General features: G+C 52.6%; 6 protein-coding genes across 6 annotated transcripts; 4 read left to right on the forward strand and 2 right to left on the reverse strand.

The window, feature by feature from the left end:
- Positions 1–2,272: 2,272 nt before the first annotated feature.
- Positions 2,273–3,638, forward strand: BO70DRAFT_284852 (guanine nucleotide-binding protein subunit alpha; the record flags this gene model as incomplete). The annotated part of the gene is made up of 5 exons (XM_025539137.1): positions 2,273–2,402; positions 2,475–2,662; positions 2,752–2,915; positions 2,972–3,230; positions 3,297–3,638. 5 exons carry the CDS (start codon positions 2,273–2,275, stop codon positions 3,636–3,638), a joined length of 1,083 nt encoding a protein of 360 aa, XP_025403011.1.
- Positions 3,639–4,519: 881 nt separating this feature from the next.
- BO70DRAFT_359177 (mitochondrial 37S ribosomal protein mS38) lies at positions 4,520–6,092 on the forward strand. The gene is made up of 2 exons (XM_025542479.1): positions 4,520–4,901; positions 4,992–6,092. The coding sequence occupies exons 1-2, from the start codon at positions 4,553–4,555 to the stop codon at positions 5,651–5,653; spliced, it is 1,011 nt and encodes a 336-aa protein (XP_025403012.1). The 5' UTR covers positions 4,520–4,552; the 3' UTR covers positions 5,654–6,092.
- A 961-nt stretch (positions 6,093–7,053) lies between these two features.
- Positions 7,054–8,034, reverse strand: BO70DRAFT_350125 (H(+)-transporting V0 sector ATPase subunit c; the record flags this gene model as incomplete). The annotated part of the gene is made up of 6 exons (XM_025541678.1): positions 7,054–7,118; positions 7,181–7,284; positions 7,354–7,510; positions 7,603–7,732; positions 7,883–7,895; positions 8,018–8,034. 6 exons carry the CDS (start codon positions 8,032–8,034, stop codon positions 7,054–7,056), a joined length of 486 nt encoding a protein of 161 aa, XP_025403013.1.
- Positions 8,035–8,319: 285 nt separating this feature from the next.
- Positions 8,320–9,899, reverse strand: BO70DRAFT_426560 (dienelactone hydrolase family protein). Its single transcript, XM_025547801.1, has 3 exons — positions 9,710–9,899; positions 9,338–9,654; positions 8,320–9,242 (listed from the first exon to the last, which is right to left on the reverse strand). Exons 2-3 carry the CDS (start codon positions 9,553–9,555, stop codon positions 8,726–8,728), a joined length of 735 nt encoding a protein of 244 aa, XP_025403014.1. The 5' UTR covers positions 9,556–9,654; positions 9,710–9,899; the 3' UTR covers positions 8,320–8,725.
- A 764-nt stretch (positions 9,900–10,663) lies between these two features.
- On the forward strand, positions 10,664–11,655 carry BO70DRAFT_135802 (uncharacterized protein). The gene has a single exon (XM_025538083.1). The coding sequence runs from the start codon at positions 10,946–10,948 to the stop codon at positions 11,495–11,497; it is 552 nt and encodes a 183-aa protein (XP_025403015.1). The 5' UTR covers positions 10,664–10,945; the 3' UTR covers positions 11,498–11,655.
- Positions 11,656–12,198: 543 nt separating this feature from the next.
- Positions 12,199–16,100, forward strand: BO70DRAFT_426561 (uncharacterized protein; the record flags this gene model as incomplete). Its single annotated transcript, XM_025547802.1, has 4 exons — positions 12,199–12,215; positions 12,374–12,508; positions 13,563–13,707; positions 14,106–16,100. 4 exons carry the CDS (start codon positions 12,199–12,201, stop codon positions 16,098–16,100), a joined length of 2,292 nt encoding a protein of 763 aa, XP_025403016.1.
- Between the last annotated feature and the right edge of the window lie 1,503 nt (positions 16,101–17,603).

The raw sequence follows: 17,603 nt of genomic DNA on the forward strand, positions 1-17,603 counted from the left end.
GCCAAAAGGTCGACCCCTTCTCTCGAAGCAAACATTCGTCGATCGGTGCATGCCGATGCGTCGGATTCGTGCCTCGTGGCGTCGTTCGCTTGCATCCATGGATGGCTTGGCAGGCGCAGAAAGGGTCGGTGGGAACTGAACCCAAGACGGCCATTCGCCCGAGGACGAGGGCATCATCATAAGTAATCGACGACTACGGCCCCAAGTAATAACTGTAACTTATATTAAAGATCAGGAACAACCTGGGGCCAAACAAAGAGATAATGCGGGACCGTGAGAGGATTGCGATCCTGCTCATCCTGTCTATATTAATGCAGATTAGCCCGTCCACAGTCGACGGCATAAGTATAGCATTAGTAGAAAACACGGCACGTGGGAGGGGGTTGTCCAAATTGTCGTCAATACGGAGGACTCTGAACCTAGTAAGCGGGTGCATGGGGGATGCGTCCAGGGAACCCATCATTAATATTTCTCGACCATTGATTAATTTCACCGGAGGGGGGTGGGCCCAAAGAGGAAGGATTGAGGGCCAATCTCCATGATTATTGATTGTCAAAATGGTCAAAATGGTAAAAACGGGGCCCGGGGAGGTCAAACTCAACGGGGAGGCCGGAGCTTGAGTCAGGTCAAGTAACCCAAGGTAGGGAAGGCCAGGCATGAAAGTACGGGTGTCTGCGCGTGTAGGTGTACGGTCAGGTCAGGACAGGACGCCATCCATACGCCCATACGGGCGCTGTACACGGGGGGGTTTCTGACTAGCCCGACCTTATTCTCCATCAATTCCAATCGGCTCGAAGCAGGCTAAGAGCGGACGAAGAATCACGAATGGATTTCCGAGGTGGATCCGCGTCGCGTTCGCACGCCAGTCACATCCGCTCCCAGGGCGCCGTGACTGTGAGGTTGCCCGGAATGGGGAGAGGCCAGCCTGCCAGCCTGCCAGTCTGGCCGTCTGGCCGTCTGGCAGCAGTCTGGAGCCTTGGAGGAAGCTCCTTCCCGTGATGCTATCAGCGACTAACAGGGCACTAGTACCAGACGCTAATGCCGGTCGCGGTTAGCCCCGGTCGTCGCTGCTGCCGCCCGGAAATCTTTCGCCGTACCATAGATACCCCCGGCGTATTACGGGTCCCGGTGTCAGGACTGCTAAAGTCCCCCAGCAGGATGACTACGCCGGACGAGGAACTAAGCCGACTAGCACCAGCGACCTCAGCACCTCACCCACTTCTGCTGGCACCGTGGCCCACCCCGATCGGGCTTGATTGAATATCGAACGAATTGCGCGACTCCCTCCGCGGCCAACATTCCCACCATTCACTCCTACTCTATAGCCCTGCGATCTCTCCCGCATCCCTCCCCCCTCCCTCCCCTCTCGCTCTCCTGCTCGCTTCGCTCTTTCACTCCCTCCCCGGCTTGATATGGCAGGCATGCACCCGTCTGCATCCCACTGAATCCCTCCCCATCCTTCCCCTCACCTGAGCCTCTGCGGTCAGCATCGTCGTCCACCGCTACAAAAGGGGCGCTTCGAGACAGTCACCACACCACCTTCGTATATCTGCCGCGCTCCGGGATCTTCGGTTCATTCAACCCCCTCCCCCGACAGCCTGCATTCCTTATCAGAGCCTCGATCGAGACGTCCTGCGGACCTCCTCAGTCTCAACGATCCCGCCTCGGTGAACGACACAGCCTGGCTTGCGGAATAGCTGAGCTATCTAGCCCGGCTTGCTGATTGGAAACTCCGTCGCATACCCTTCCTCGACTCGACAGCTATCGAGCTGCACCGCCCCATACCGAGTGCGCCACTCGTCGAAGATCCGAGGCACCGTTAGAAAATACGTGGGGGATATTTGCGACAGTTGTGGAACGACTTTACAACCTCCGGTGAGCCGAGAGGATACTAAGCCTTAGGAGAAGGTATCGACGTACGTACAATATACAAATGAATCTCCCGCTGGAGACATTTGGTGGCATGTCCTAACTTGCGCGATGCGGCTATAGTCGGGATTGAGTTCTCAGTCATCTTTGGGGTTCACTGTTCTAGGTAGGCTTCGCCTTTGCGTTCTCCCCAGTCTTCATTTGCCAAGGTTGGGCCTCGGACTTTGGTCGGCGTCTGATGTCTTGAGGCGAGCCTTGTGTGTGGTTGCCTACGCAAGTCTGAGCGCATCTATGATTCGGACATAGAGTTTACTGGTGCCAGTGTCTATGTTGGGCGCAAACGCCTCTGTGTAATCGATTGCTGATGAAAAATTTAGCCGGATATATAACAACATCCTCAAAGATGGGTTGCATGAGTTCAAAGCCCGTTGATTCAGCGGACAAAGATGCCATCCAACGAAGTGCCAGGATAGAAAAGGTCCTGAAGAACGATAAGAAAACGATGGATCGGACCATCAAGATTCTCCTTCTCGGTATGGATTCAGATGATTACCCTCTTAATCTTGCTTCTTAACCATAACGTATGCTCATGGGGCTTCTTTCAGGTGCCGGAGAATCGGGGAAGTCGACGATTATAAAACAGATGCGAATTATACACTCGGGTGGCTTTCCTGAAGATGAGCGTCGCCAGACACGTGCGGTGATATATTCCAATCTCATTATTGCATTCAAAGTCTTGCTGGACATTATGCGCTCGGAAAGCATCGATTTTCAGCTGGGAAGGACAAAGGTAGTTGCAACTCAACTCAACAACTTCTCCATTCTCCAAGGGAAGACCCCGCCGTTCCGGTGCATAGACTGACCTGTGAGCGTTTTTACCAGCCATTGGCCGACTTTGTCGATGGACTCGAGCCCGATGTAGGCTCCGATGAGGCGTTCTCAGACCCGAAAGTTCGCGATGCGTTAAGAGTCATGTGGGATGACACGGGTGTTCAAAAAGCTGTCGCCAGGGGTCATGAGTTTGCGCTTCATGATAACTTGCATTAGTGAGTGCTGAAACTCCTTTAAAGGGGCGGAGGGCAGGCTAACTAAGATTTTTCAGCTTCTTTGACTCGCTTGACCGAATATTCACTCCTGGGTGGCTTCCAGATAACCAGGACATGCTGCAGGCTCGGTTGCGGACAACTGGAATTACAGAAACTCTGTTCGAACTCGGTCAAATGAACTTCCGAATGATGGATGTTGGTGGACAGCGATCCGAACGGAAGAAGTGGATCCATTGCTTCGAGGGTGTTCAATGTCTTCTTTTCATGGTGGCCCTATCTGGTTATGACCAATGCCTTGTTGAAGACCAAAACGCCGTAAGTGCCTGCCCCCTGATTCTTATTCCTTCGCAAGACCCAATCTGATCTTTTTCCCCAATACAGAATCAAATGCACGAGGCAATGATGCTTTTTGAGTCTTTGGTCAATGGCGAATGGTTCAAGCGCAAACCCATCATCCTGTTCTTGAACAAGATCGATCTTTTCAAAGGGAAACTCCACGTTTCACCCGTGTCCAGCCATTTCCCCGACTACAATGGCTTGGATACGGACTTTGATGCGGCGGCGAGGTACTTCGCAGACCGTTTCCGAGGAATCAATCGGATCCCGGATCGAGAAATCTACATCCATTACACAAACGCCACCGACACGACGTTGCTGAAGGCAACTATGGATTCGGTGCAGGACATGATCATCCAGAAGAACCTCCACACCTTGATACTATAATGTGCGAACTTCGGAACGATTGACTTTCATGCGGACTTTTGCAAGCGCAAGACGTCGACAACACCCATACCCTCTTCCGCTACTCAGCCATCGTCTGATTCCCTCAAGCGTCCTCCGGAGCACGCTTGCCTTCACTCCTATGTTTCCTATATATTCCGCAATCTCCCTCTGTACGTCCTTCCTCATCGACACTTCTGCGTCTGAGCTTCCCACTTTTCAAAAGCTTATACGTCTTATCCGGTTCAGCGACGGGTGCATTTTCCTATATAATGCAGATTGATACCATATACCATGTGTTGCTTGCGTCCATGTCTGCGCCTTTAGCCGCACTTAACGAACGTTTTCATTCATTCTTCTGGGTTGGGTCCCCTTGTTGGTTTATCGGTGAACCCCCTTCGCCTTCTACTATATGTACCTTTTTTTGCCCCCCTCCTCCCCCCCTATTCTTTATATACATTTTCTTCTTGCCATCTCTGCAGCTTTCACTTGATCCGGGTGTCCTGCGTTTTTTTTCGGTCATCAACCCGCCCCATTCTAGTATAGCGTCACCTTTCGAAGGTTTGGCTTAATTGAGCGCGCGTGATAGTGACCAGATTAATCAAACACCGCCATATGGGTGGCCTATTTCTTTCAAACCGTGATAGTTGTGGATCAACTAGGTTGCTTCTTTCTGTATATGTCTCCCAAGTAGCTCAGTAGCGGTAGCGTTTACTATACGTCGTGAGAGTACGGAGTAGCTTACTAGGTACCGTACACCCGAGGGCGCCTGGGTCACATGACCCAACGGTATAATGCCTGAGGCGGGAGGGCGTTACATAATCAGCCGAGTTCCGCATGATCGGCTTGCTCAACTTCGATTTCGCCTCTTCGTTCCCGACCATCTTCGACACCCCAGCTTCTGGGCTCTACACAAAATGCTGTCGTCCTCTCTGCGCCGGGCTGCATGGGCTCCCATGGGGCCCATCGCCGGTATATCTCGCGCGTCTAGTCAAGCTCTTACTACCTCCGCGAACGGCCTCATCGGCTCGACACATGTGCGTCAACGCCGATACTCCTCCTCGTCCTCGAAGCCTAGTGATGGATCTAATAAAGTCGATGCTTCCTCTCAGACGCCTGCCAAGGGAGTAAACTCTGCAGATAAGCGTGAAGGAAAAGCCTCTAGACGGCGAAGCAAGGACAGCAACGGTCGCAATGCTTCCAAGCAGCAGACAGCGTTTTCCCGACTCCCCAGTGTGCCTTCCACCCAACACCTCCAGCCACATGGTGAGTGCTTTGATATCCCCGCTGCGTTCGGTCCACAGCACCCTCTTTTCGCGAAACATCCCACGCGCTGACTCTTTTCATCCCCTCTAGATGTCCACGTCGCGTCGTTTTTCTCCATCCACCGACCCATCTCCGTCTCCACGACCATCCCTCCCACCTCCACCCCCGAAGCTTTCGACGCCATCTTCACCGCGAAGAAATCGGCCAAGCCCGAGGTGGACGATATTATCTTCACCCTCTCGTCCGCTGTCGACTCCATGGAGGACCCGGCCCACCACGCAGGCGCCGAAGAAGAGGGCTCCCTGCACTACATCGACATGAAGGGCAACGGCCTGCCCGAACTGAAAGTCTCCGTCGACGAACTCATGAGAGGCCTTCGCCCCTTCCACCCCCCGCCGCCGCCTGAGCCGAGGGCCGCGAGCGTGGAGATCCAGGACAAGGAGGACGAGGGAAAATCCACCCTTTTAGCCCTCCACCAGTTGATCGACGCCAGGATTGCCGCCTACGAGGCCCACAATGGGCCTCTACTCCCGGCTGATAACATGGAGGCCCCCGGTGCCATCGGCGAGGCCGATGCTGTCGTCGATGTCCCCCACAACTCCGGCACCACCTACATCGAGCGTCTGCGGAACAACAGCACCATGCACGCCATCAGCACCAGGAGACGGCGTAAGTTGAAGATGAAGAAGCACAAGCTCAAGAAGCTGCGGAAGAGAACGAGAACCCTGAGACAGAAGCTCGAGAGGTCCTGATTGAGGTCCTTAGCTGTTGTTATCTGCTACGCTACCACTACAATCCCAATTTTTCTCTCTTCTTTCTTCCTCTTAATCGCCCTCCCTCCCTCTTGATCTTGCCACAGGTGTCTTCGTCGGCAGTCCTTCTAGACTCTCACCTCACATGATCGCTTGGCTATTTATCTCTCGCTTTGCGTTCCTGCGTGTGTATGGCTGTGCATGTTACCTACCATATGCCATGCCATGCCATGCGCTCTCTAGGTTCTTATGGCGTCATTTATCCATCCCAATTTCTTTTCCGCTTGAATATTTTAACCTCCCGTTGCATTACCTCTCTCGATAGACAGTACTATGTTACATATTGATCTTTCATACCTGGCTTTTCTTTTTTGGTCCAGCTGAATATCCTTATTATTCACGCTATTTCTAAATATACATCCTGCTTTCTTGGGTCCTGGTTGTCTGTTATTGGATTTGTCTCCTCGAACGTCGAAAATAATCCGTAGAGTATTGTTTCTGTCTGAAAAGGTTGATTTTGACCGTCTGATTATTTGTAAGTATATCTATCAGGTTTGTAGTGGGTTTCCTACGTGGAGGTCAGGTAAGCAGGCAGATGTAATACATACACTGCAAGGGAGTCATACGATATATCAGTGACTGATCGATGCCTCGTGATGGACTTCGTAGTCGGTCATCCGCTCGATGATATCGAAAGGATTGCTCAGTATGGATAAGTGTTTGCGTTTATGTGATACAAGATAATATAATATGAGAACCTCTCTTAAAATAAACGGGTCGCGTAAGAGGCATAAAAGGACGCCAAGGAAGGGGGGAGAGGGCCCAAGCTGATCGAAGAAGGGAAAAGCATTGCTAAGGAATTGATTGCTCAGTAAGAGCAACAACAACAACAATACAGCAACAGGAAGAACAATTCCCATAAAGTACAAATTTCAACGACGACCTAAAAAAGCCATGCAATGTATCTAACACAGCTTTCCACCCCTGTCCTAGTCTACAATCTTGGCTAGCACACACACACATCGACATAATATCTTGTCCTTTGATATGAGGGGGAAAGAGAAGAAAGGAAAAGAAGAAAGAAAGAGGGAGATGCATATAATCTAATGTCTTCCTCTCTCGTTTCCTTTCCTTCTTCATCTCCCTCCCTCCACCACCACCACCAGTCAACCACTTTCTCCACGCTCCTCTCCCCAGCTATCATCGCGACAATGACGGAAAAAGTCATTGTCTGCCAAAAATAAAAATGAGAACATAAGTCAAAATAACCACATCACGTTAATGCATGTTAAGCATGAGCAACCCGGGCTCTTCACTTCGTAGACGAGAAAAATGGGCGCGAGGATCTCGTCGGGCGGGTGTTCACATGGGTCATTTCACGGAGACGAGGAAAGGTCCCTTTAGCAGGTGGCGTCGATCCTCGAACGGGAGTTCATCAGAAGGGCAACGATGAGACCGTACAGACCTGCGAGAGTAGACATCGTTAGACAACCTGGAACAAACTCCTTGCGCTAGGCATCAGCTTACCCAGGACTTCAGCGAAAATGAGAATCAAAATCATTCCGACGTAGAGACGGGGCTGTTGGGCAGTTCCACGGACACCTGCGTCACCGACGATACCAATGGCAAAACTGAAGGCCACGGGGTTAGTTTCAATGTCAACAAGAGGCGAAGGACCGCCGATAAGAGGTGGAACATACCCAGCTGCCAAACCAGCCAAACCGACGGCGAGACCTGCTCCCAGCTGGATGAATCCGGTGTACAAGGGGACCTTCTGGCCCAGATCGTTGGCAATCAAGACCGACACGACCAGACCGTAGATACCAATGATACCCGCCATGACGATGGGGACAATGTCTGTAGTGATCGCCAGTTAGAAACACGTGTGCTATGGGTCTTAAGATGATAGTATCTCCGGAGTCATTAGCTCTGCGGAGCTCCCAACGTACTCTTGACAATCAGGTCGGGCCTCAAGACGGCCATGCTGCAAACACCGACACCAGCCTTGGCAGTTCCATAGGCAGCTCCGAAGCAGGTGAAGACAATAGCGGAGGTGCAGCCCAGGGCGCCAAAGAAGGGCTATATAGCTCGAATATCAGTTATCTGAGCACACATCCTCTCTCTCAGAGATGTGTTTTGCCGGTTGATGCCGTCGAACCCAAGCTAACCCAAGGGTCGCATGGAGCTCGAGTTGTGTCATCGGCGAAGGTGGAATTGCGAGAGACTTACCGCGTAGACGGGGCTAAGACGGTCAAAATGTCAGCATATTCGATCAGAAAGGCATCCCAGTCCAGATGGGGTCCAGAAACCCCGGTCCCAATGGGTGGAATGTCGGGAAAAGGAGTCGGCGTGGTGATTACGTACCAAAGCTCGGTGGCCATTTTGACGGATCTGACGGCCTTGGGGGCTAAAGAAGATGGATTGACGCTATAGAAAGAGCCGAAGGAGGCAGGAGAGGGGAGGGACAGGCCGCGTTGACAGCGATGGGATGATGCAGGAGGCTTGAGGGAGCGAGACGGAGATGGAGGCGTGAAGGCGAACACGCTGGTTGCTTCGGAGAGGCTGACCGACCACCTGCGCGGTCACCTGACCCCGCCTTGGCGCCGTGCCGTCCCGGCAGCGTTGACATCAGCACCCCATCAACTTTACGACCTCGACAACATTTACTGGACATACGAATTATTGATGTCTATACACATTTGACATTCCGAGGCTAGAATTATCTCTTCGCCATTTCCACCCAATATCCAGGAATATCAAACTTGGCCCTCGATTCTTGCGCCGCGTCGGCAACCTCCGCTCTACTCACCGCTTGCAAGTAGGTGATAGCTCTCTCCGATAGCGCCCTGAGACGCGACTACCAAGTCCTTCTCCACGGAATCGGTACCTTGTACGATAGTCTCGGCGTCGAAAGCAATGCTAAAGAAAGAACAATACGCTTCCATCTTTGGACTCACATCCTGGAACATGATCAGTTTCTACATATCAAGCACATATACTTTCATCGAGTTAGCTAACTAACCAACATCATCGAGACCAAATGACACGACTGGCGGTACCGGTACTGCAACGCTAACGCAGCCATTCATTGAACCAGTGAACCGCCGCTCTCTTCGCTCTTGCCAATTCCGCTTTCTGCAGCTCGTTGTTGAGGTTCGCTCTCGTAGCAAACCCATGAGACATCCCCGGGAAGTAGACATATTCATACGGGACTCCCAGACTCGGGATCACCCGGTTGCAATACTCTTTCAATTCGGGTGTCAAGTACTGGTCATGCTCTGGCGCCAGGATCTGGGCCGGAGTCCGACATGCAGCGATCTCTGCCTCTGAGAGAAACGTCGGGTGTGCAGTGGAAATGCAACTCAACAACTCGGTGCCGTGTGCTGCAAGCTGGAAGACGGCCCAGCCGCCATAGCAGAACCCGATGGCGCCGACCTTGGGATATGCGTCCTTCAGGGCCCGGGCACACGCGAGGATCTCCGGAAACCGTTGCTCTTTCGTGTTCCGGGCAATGAACGCAGGTATATCGAACGCCGCTCTTTTCTCGGGGTCGTCCATAACCTCGGGTGACACGATTTCTCCGCCAAAACTGTTTCGTTTATGGTTTGTGTTCCAGTAAGTCGGGCGAATATGGGTTTGGAACAAGGGGTTTTGAGAATTTGGGGGGGGGGGGGAGTAACCTACAAATCTGGAAGATAGACCGTAGCATTGGCCTCTTGGGCGTAGTGATCAGCTAGAAGCCGCGCATTGGGTAACGTCCATCCAAAAACATCGTGGACTATCAGGATGGCGGCCGACGTGGAGGTGCCGGTCACGTATGTCTGGTTGCCAGCCAGCGTGGTTTCAGAACCTACGGGGGTTCCGTCCCACCGGAAGCCGGTCTTGCAGGCGTCGCAGGTCATGATGCACGGTGGTATATGTTGCCGAATGGGTGAAGAAAGGTGATCGATTCAGACGGATCATAGGCAATCCCATGTATCAAATCTGCATATGGCCAGGCTCTATGTACGAAAGTAAGTAGTAGCAACAAAAATGGGCGATGATCCACCAACTGACTCCTGTAGTGGATATAAGGACATAAAGGGTCTCGGGGGTACTGCTGGAGTTTGTTTGAAGTCGCAGAGCCTAGAGAGGAAATCCCACATTAGGCATACTTATCTGTGTCTCCGATCTCGGGCATCCCAACGTGGTTATTGGTTACTCCGTAGCTGTGATGGATATCTAGGTGGAGCTCGCAATGTTAAACTGTAAACACTCGACACTAAAAACGCCTCCGGACTCCCGGAACCGATGTTCATCTGAAGTCTGATCTTTAATGCAGAATTGTATAGGAGACAGGGTGGTAAAAAGTCCCCCTCAGTCCACTTATTTCCCGTCTATACGGACGCGGAGTGGCAAAGCGAATAGCCGGTCGAGCAATGCGGCGAAGTCCTCCTTACCACCCCTCCTCTCGTGTTATTTATGGCTTTACCACGCCTTACCTTACTCCTAATCGCTCGGAGTCGATGGACTAGGAAAGGCAATAACGATGCTCCAGGTAGAGGAATAAAGCTGGACATTCTGATAAGGGGCGGGCCCCGTCCACGTCTGTCAAGAACATTGCAATCGCGGGGGGGGGGGCCAGGAGTCCCAGGTAGACTGAAGCTAATGTACCATTTATCTACAGGACGATCAGTACACCAGGTTGAAGATCAAAAACTGGACTGTCAATCTCCTGGTGAGATCTGAGCAGAATTTGATGGAGTGGGACTAATATGCACTGTAATGCCCCCATTTCTCGGACACAAGCCATGTGATTATATTACAAACAATCTTGATAAATATGGTTGGTAGGCGCAAGAGCGTGTACACTCTTTCGTACCAGGTCTTGGTGCTTCCCTGGTCGCCACTGGAATTCTCACCGGCTTCCTCTATATCCAGACATATGTTGTTGATGTCTACACAAAATATGCGGCCAGTGCGTTGGCTGTAGTGGATTCTTTTCGGTGCTTGGCGGGTTTTGCATTTCTTCTGTCTGCACTATATGTATGATATAACGAACTCCTCTAAAAGCATATAGATTTATCTAATCCGTGGTTGTTGCTGATGTGGCGCCTTGTAAATAACTGGTCGTTTAAGGTTTAAGAATGGATGGAACTCTTATCATTTGGCGAAAGACATCGGATGGCGTACATCAATATCCCGCCATCCCCTGTATCACGATCAGCGGGATTCTCATTAACACGAACGATTATCGATCATCGCGATTTCTCCCGCGATGATGTATTCAGCCATCGATAAGATACGTCGCACATGGCGGTTAGGATTCTGCTGAAACGTTCCCCAAGGCAAGATGTTCAAGGCACGGGGGCGCGTCGAATGATATCATTCTGTGCCGGCAGGAAATCGAAACCACGCTACTCCAATAACCATGATGGGTGGACCGGCATTTGTCCGGCCCCCTGCAGCCTTTGGATTCGCAGGGTGAGCCGTAGGGCTGGGTGGCGGCCCACCAGATCCATGCTGCATTCCATCCATACCCCTATTCCCTCGCTGGTACTAGGGCGCCTCCGTAGTCTGATATCGATTCTTTTTCTTTGTTTGGGGCCTCCGGTAGTGTGGTACGAAGTGTTGGGGACCAGGTACTTCGTCCCACGTTCCACTCAACCGTGCAGAAATAGAAATAGAAGTACTATAGTGATAGCAGTCGAAGCTGAAGCCCAGGCCGACCGGGCCTTCGTTTTGGCTCGCCAAGAACTCAGTTCAGGCAACAGAATAACACCCGGACAAAGGGAAGGCGGAAAGGCAAACCAAAAGCGCCTGAAGGGCAAGGGCGCAAGGCGAGAGCGCCCAAGATTGGGTTGAACGAGAAGCCGGCGCGAAATACCCTTACTTAGTGAATGCTCAGTTGTGTAACTGACCGAACTGAACCTGCACCGCCTCGGTGACAGCATACTACTACTTAGTTAGGCGGCATGATTCGCGATCATCCGTTTTTGTCGGCCACCAGCCACGAACCGGAGGCTCGCAACGTCGATACGACGCAAACCTCACCCGTGGGCCAATCACTCCCAGCGGCCAAGGCCAAGGCCTCAGCCACAGCCAGCCGGAAAACCGTATGACGTAGCGCTCAGCCATGAGCCCCGAGAGAAGGATCAGCGGCATCATCATCATCATCAGCATCATCGCCGCCCTCCGCCCCGGTTTATTGCTATTATCGCTAGCGGCGATTGGTCTTTTTCATTACCTAAAGGCGCTCCCGCGATTATCAAGGTACCGGCAGACGTGCTTTACGTAGTAGTAGACACTATACACAGTAGACTAGCTGGCGCAGAGCCCTTTAGGCCATTTCGCACCGTTCCCCCCGAGTGGTGTTTGGCGGAGGGCAGCTGCTTGATTTTGCCGCCCAGGATTTAAAGAGTCCCGGTCCCGCTCCCTCCCTTCTCCTGACTTTTTTTTTTGTTGCTTCCATCTCCTCTGCTCTACTACGATACCACCTTCCATCACCTCCTGTGAACCTTTTCAGTCCAATCTTTTGAAGAGATCCCTTCTTCCCCCAACTCACCATGCCTTTCACCGCTTCGTAAGTCGTCTCCTCCCTTCGACGTCATCAGCCCCGAGCGAGCGAGCAGTTCCGGCCCCTCCGGCCTGGCGGAGCTGGCCTGCGGTCGCCCGAACTCCAAGCTACTGAAGACGAGGGCCTTGGAGCATGATGGATCGCTAACCGGAACGGAACCACAGGGATATCTGCAAGATCATCTTCGCGATCATTCTTCCCCCACTGGGTGTCTTCCTCGAGCGAGGATGCGGTGCTGATCTCCTGATCAACATCTGTTTGACAATCCTGGGTTGGCTCCCTGGTGTCATTCACGCCTTGTACGTGGTCCCTTGTGCAAGTCATGGTTGCCTAGGAGTTGGAGGCTAACTAGCGCGTCCTTTAGCTATATTATTTTCAAATACTAGACCGACCTCCGCCCTCCTTGCTATCGCTAACATCGCTCGCTCGCTTCGGTTCGGATCTTCTGGCCTGGGGGATCGCCTCGTCCTACGCCTGTATCCCATCCAACGCACCATTTGCAATCGAACGGGTCTCGGTGATGTTGTCAGCATCTTAACTGTCGTTCCGCGGGCTCCCGACCGAGTCTAGCCTAATGCAACCCCGCCAAATTAGCGTCGCCATTGGGTGGATGTGTGGCATGCTCAGTGCGACGTGTGATTGAGACGGGGTTTCTTTTTCGTTTTTGCTCTTTCATTTGTCTGTCTGCGTGCTTTCTTTGCTTCGCATGATACCAGCTCATCGTGATACTGGGCTTTGTTTTTTTTATTTTATTTTATCTTATTTCCTGATGGCAGTGATCACCTCTAATGAATGATGAATGTCACAATTCTTGATTGAATTATTCCTAATTCCAACGTGTAGCTGCTTATGATATGGTACTAGGTACTAGTTATCTCCTAAGCGGGCAGTAAGCTGCAGCATGGGTGGGTATGGGGAAATCGGATTTGCCGACCGGGGGTTTGGCACCAGCCCTGGATGGATTGTGTCACCCAGTCCACACTAAAGAAGTCTCCCCTGGAAGAGGTCTCGGAGACTGTCTCAGCAGAGTTGGATAATTAGTCGGATGGTTGAGTAAACAGGATTAAATGGACCGCCTGGGCCCTGAGGCCCCCAAATCAGCTGATCCGACATCAATCCCGCCGGGCTTCTTTCCCACCCGCAGCTTCGGCGCCAACACGGCGCGTATTCCACCGCCATTGTCCATCTCGGGTCCAACCAGATGCTGTGGCAGCCCTCCTGAAGAACTTCATCTGTTGGCCATGGCAGCTGCGTTTGGCACTATGCGGCCGTGTTTCAGCCAGGCGCCTATAAGGGCCTTGGTTTCTCTATTTCGGCCTCAGACCTCCATGGGTTCACCTGACAGCCACTCAGCGCCATGACACAACGTGGGCTTGACGCCCATGACGGCAGCATGTCGTGGATCGCGCTGGTCCCTGAAAGTTGTCTCCTTATCGCCGTCGGTCTTCGTCGGTTTCGATGCTTGCTTGGGGTGATTCTGAACGTTTCCACTGTTTGGGTACCGCATGTTTCTTGCCACTTTCTGCCCTGGACCCCCTAAGATGATATTCTACTCTCATCAATGACTTCGGGGGTAGGCTTTGGCTGCATAGTGTTGACATTCATGTAGGTAAGTCAAATACCTACCCTACAGAATGCCCCTCGTCTCAGAACTCATTGGAGTGGGTTCAACCGCGAAGCGACAGTCGACTAAATAGCTGACCGTGAAAAGGCTTCTACAAGATGTTATTATTTCCCGCTGGACGGTCATGCACGATAGCACTGTCCCTCTTTTTATGCCTCGTAGATGGTTCTCAGACAACCCTCTCGACAGCATCTGCAACGTCCCTGTCCATTCCGATCCCGAGCTGTGCTGCAGACTGTGTCGAAGATTTCATATATACTAATTACCCGAAGGATGCGTGTCCGAAGAGATGGGATCTCGATTGCCTGTGTCGGACGAATACGACGAGCGGCTATACACTGGGGGAGGCATCGTTCCGCTGCAGTCTTTCTATGTGTTCGATGGAGACAGTGTTTCGCTCTGACCTATATGATATTTGCGACTCCGTGCCGGGAGCTTTGCCGCGAACTCATGCTACGATCACTGCTACAGTTATGCCAACGGCAACACAAACGCAGGAGTCTACCACGACTACTGAGCCCTCCGATACTAGATCTAGCTCCACCTCCAGCTCTCCTTTGACCCTCAGTTCAAGCTCCGCCTCCACCTCTACTTCCGCTTCCAGCCACAGCTCTATTTCTACTCCGACTTCCAGCTCGAGTATGACAACTTCGCTCACCTCGTCTACTCAACATAGCTTTGCGACCACCGAAACCTTCCGGGTTCCCTTGACGGCAACCACTCCGCAACAGCTCCCCACAAGTACTGGAAATACTGGCAACACTACCAGTGGTGGTCAATCGGCATCTACGTCGGATAAAAGCAGTAAGCTCGATGCCGGCGCGGTTATCGGGGTCTCAATTGCATCTGGACTTTCTGGATTTTTCATCGTCGGAGCCATCATATTTCTTTGTTGTCAGAAATACAGACGTCAGCACCAGGAAAAAGGTCGTGATTTTTTCGAGATTGGGGGTGTTATGTCAGAGCCCCCAGATTTTGCGTTTCCACCAGTACGGCCGACTGGACCCCGACCTATGCCTCGTGCACCAGACAGAGACTCTGAAACCTCTAGGTTGATCACTCCGTTTGAACCGAGGTCACAGACTCCAGCAGTTGTCGTCACTGGACCGGAAAGTCGTCACAATGGTAGTTATATGGGGGGGAGTAGTACCGACAGGATCGGCTTTGCGATAACTTCTAATTCTGATGTTGAAGCTTCGCTGACTCAATCATCCCCACGCACGGTCTCGGACCTGTTACCGGATAAACCATCGTTTGGGCTTTATCCAGAGCCGCTGAGATGGAGTCGTCAAAATAAGCCACGACCAAGCAGTCATGCCACTTTATTCGAAGAGGACGCTCTGAGGCCGCCGGGCTTTATAGATGCTCTCGACCAGTACCCGAATATCCCGAGTTCATCAAATCCATCCCAAAGAGGCTGGCCCTACAATCGGGTCCCGATGGCGGGATTACCTGCAAATCCCCGTGCGATGCTGCACGGCTTTGGGGAGGGTCAGGATGGAAAACTTGCCATGAGAGGCCCGAACTACTATGGAAAGATGCCTGCTTATACAAACTCCGGAGAAGTACTCGAACCTCCGAGTCCAATAGACGTATATGGGGGCCTACTTCACTCACCTGTCTTGGATTCGAGTGATTATGCAAATGATACCCGGCAAGATCGCGCTGCAGACCATGCGAGAGCTGCCGGAAAGCCTTCATTCCCCAATGCTGCCCGTCGTTTATTCCAGAACACAGACGCGAACGGTAGCTCGCCTTACGATATAGACGACCATTTCGAAGACGTCGACATCGACGACAAGACCCGTGCTCGCGAGTCCCGTCATTCCGGTAGTTTCCGCCCGCTCACACCGGTGCGGGAAGTGAGGACGCCGACGCACGAAGCCCCCAGATGGAACTGGGAGCTTGCCGCTAGTGACAGTGGCCCTATGGGTCTCCCTCGCATGCCGTTCTCTGGAGCGATCAACCCCGGCCAAGAGATCGTGTCCCGCCCTCGGATTGTGGGACGAGACGATATCAAACGGGTCCAAATCCGGCGAGGCAAGCCCCAACCTGAGGGCCTTAGTGCACCATACTCCCCCGATGACTACTGGCCTGGTCAGGATTCTGGCTATAGATCTGAACCTCGTGCATGCATGCAGTCCGCTGATTCTACGCGGTCCATCGAAAGCATGCGAGGCCACATGCCCAAGAGGAAGCCCACGCCATCGGAACGGAATCTGACACCGTCGCGTAGCGGCTCCGATCTGATCCTGCGCGTGGATTGAACGGCATGCCACACCGTGAAGTACTAAACCAACTGCGAGTGGCGGATTGGAATGTGCTTGGAATGTGTTTGTTACCTATCTCCGTATATATAAGAATGGGCGCGTTGCTTTTTTGTGTATGATATGGTCTCTCTTCTACCTTTCTTCGCTGTGTATGAATCTGTCCATTCCTTTCTTTCTTTTGCCATTGGTGTACATATGTATTGGAAAAGGGTGGAGGGGGAGACGATCATGGTCGGATCGGACCTAGGCCATGCCAACCGCATGCTGCGATGGGTGCTCTCCAGCCTCCAGCCCCGCCGTCTCATGCACCGCACCCGATAACACCGTGACGTTGGCCGTGAGTCAGATAAGACTGCATCCATCTTGCGAAAGTCACGCAAAGCCCATCAGGAGTCCTGCAGCAGCCGCCCCAACCTTGGGGATAAATCTCTCCATCCGGCCGAGGGCAGGCAGCACGGTGGCCCGATTATACTTTAGCCATGGAAACCGGCATCCCGCCCATGTGAGCTCTGCTATAGGGGGTATAACTATGCTGGGGGAGAGACAGGTTGAGTGGATACGGTACAGTACAGACACAGGGAAGGACAGTGCCGCCATGACGTCAGAGCGGCGATCAACCCTTTGGGGGATGACTGAGGCAGTGAGGCAGTGAGGCAGCACTATTACCAGTTACGATGACTTTGTTGACTTGCGGTAAAGTACTACTTGGCTTCAAGAAGGTAGAACTAGTTGAAAGTACCGGGCTGGAACCCTTGGTATCGACCACCCAGGAGGCTTAGGGTGTAACATCCTTGTGGGTTGCTTCGCACTTGGTGTGGTGGCTGAGAAATTCATTGCTGGGACGCGACTAGGAATGTAGGGACATACATTAGCCTTCCTGCTCTGGCCAGTGCTGATGCGGTGATATCGATGGCTTGCAGGCGCGGCGTCAAGACCCAGGTGATTCTCGGGGGTTATTATTGGTGACCGGCGCTGGTATCCCGCCTGCCTTAGTAAAATGATTCTCTTCCGTACAAAGTAGGAGGAAGTTCAACGGAGGAACCACTCCCTCAGACAGCCGGGCGGTATTGTTGCGGTAAATTGCGGTAAATTGGGGTAACGGGCATGGTAACATCATAGCCTCGTAACCCGTGGTTGACGTCCACCGCATCTCGTCCTTCCTCATCCTCATTCATTCTTCGCGTCCACTTACTCTCCTCATGAGATCAGTCCCAACTTGCTTGATAATGCAAAACCAAACAAGCTTGTCCCTCGGGTGAAGGACGAATGATTTCACCATGCGTCCTCGATGGTGAACAACCCCCCTCCCCCCAGCCTGATGGTCCCCCCCCCCACACCTCCTGCCCCGGGATGCTTCTGACTGCCGACTCGCCTGGCGCCCTGACCGTGACCCGGAGCGAATCAGCGCGCCAGCCCCCACCATCATCATCCTTCATTGTCGGGGTGCATCGTGCATCTGGCATGTCCTGACTCTCCACGGCCAGACCTGGGTTGCGGTGG

Source organism: Aspergillus heteromorphus (genome assembly GCF_003184545.1).
Source record: "Aspergillus heteromorphus CBS 117.55 chromosome Unknown BO70scaffold_3, whole genome shotgun sequence".
Lineage (NCBI taxonomy): Eukaryota > Fungi > Ascomycota > Eurotiomycetes > Eurotiales > Aspergillaceae > Aspergillus > Aspergillus heteromorphus.

Coding starts and splice junctions, on each gene's coding strand:
- BO70DRAFT_359177 (XM_025542479.1), top strand. CDS start 4,553: ATGCTGTCGTCCTCTCTGCGCCGGGCTGCATGGGCTCCCATGGGGCCC. Junction 4,902..4,991: donor CCAACACCTCCAGCCACATG/GTGAGTGCTTTG, acceptor CATCCCCTCTAG/ATGTCCACGTCGCGTCGTTT.
- BO70DRAFT_426560 (XM_025547801.1), bottom strand. CDS start 9,555: ATGACCTGCGACGCCTGCAAGACCGGCTTCCGGTGGGACGGAACCCCC. Junction 9,243..9,337: donor ACGGTCTATCTTCCAGATTT/GTAGGTTACTCC, acceptor TAAACGAAACAG/TTTTGGCGGAGAAATCGTGT.
- BO70DRAFT_135802 (XM_025538083.1), top strand. CDS start 10,946: ATGGCGGTTAGGATTCTGCTGAAACGTTCCCCAAGGCAAGATGTTCAA.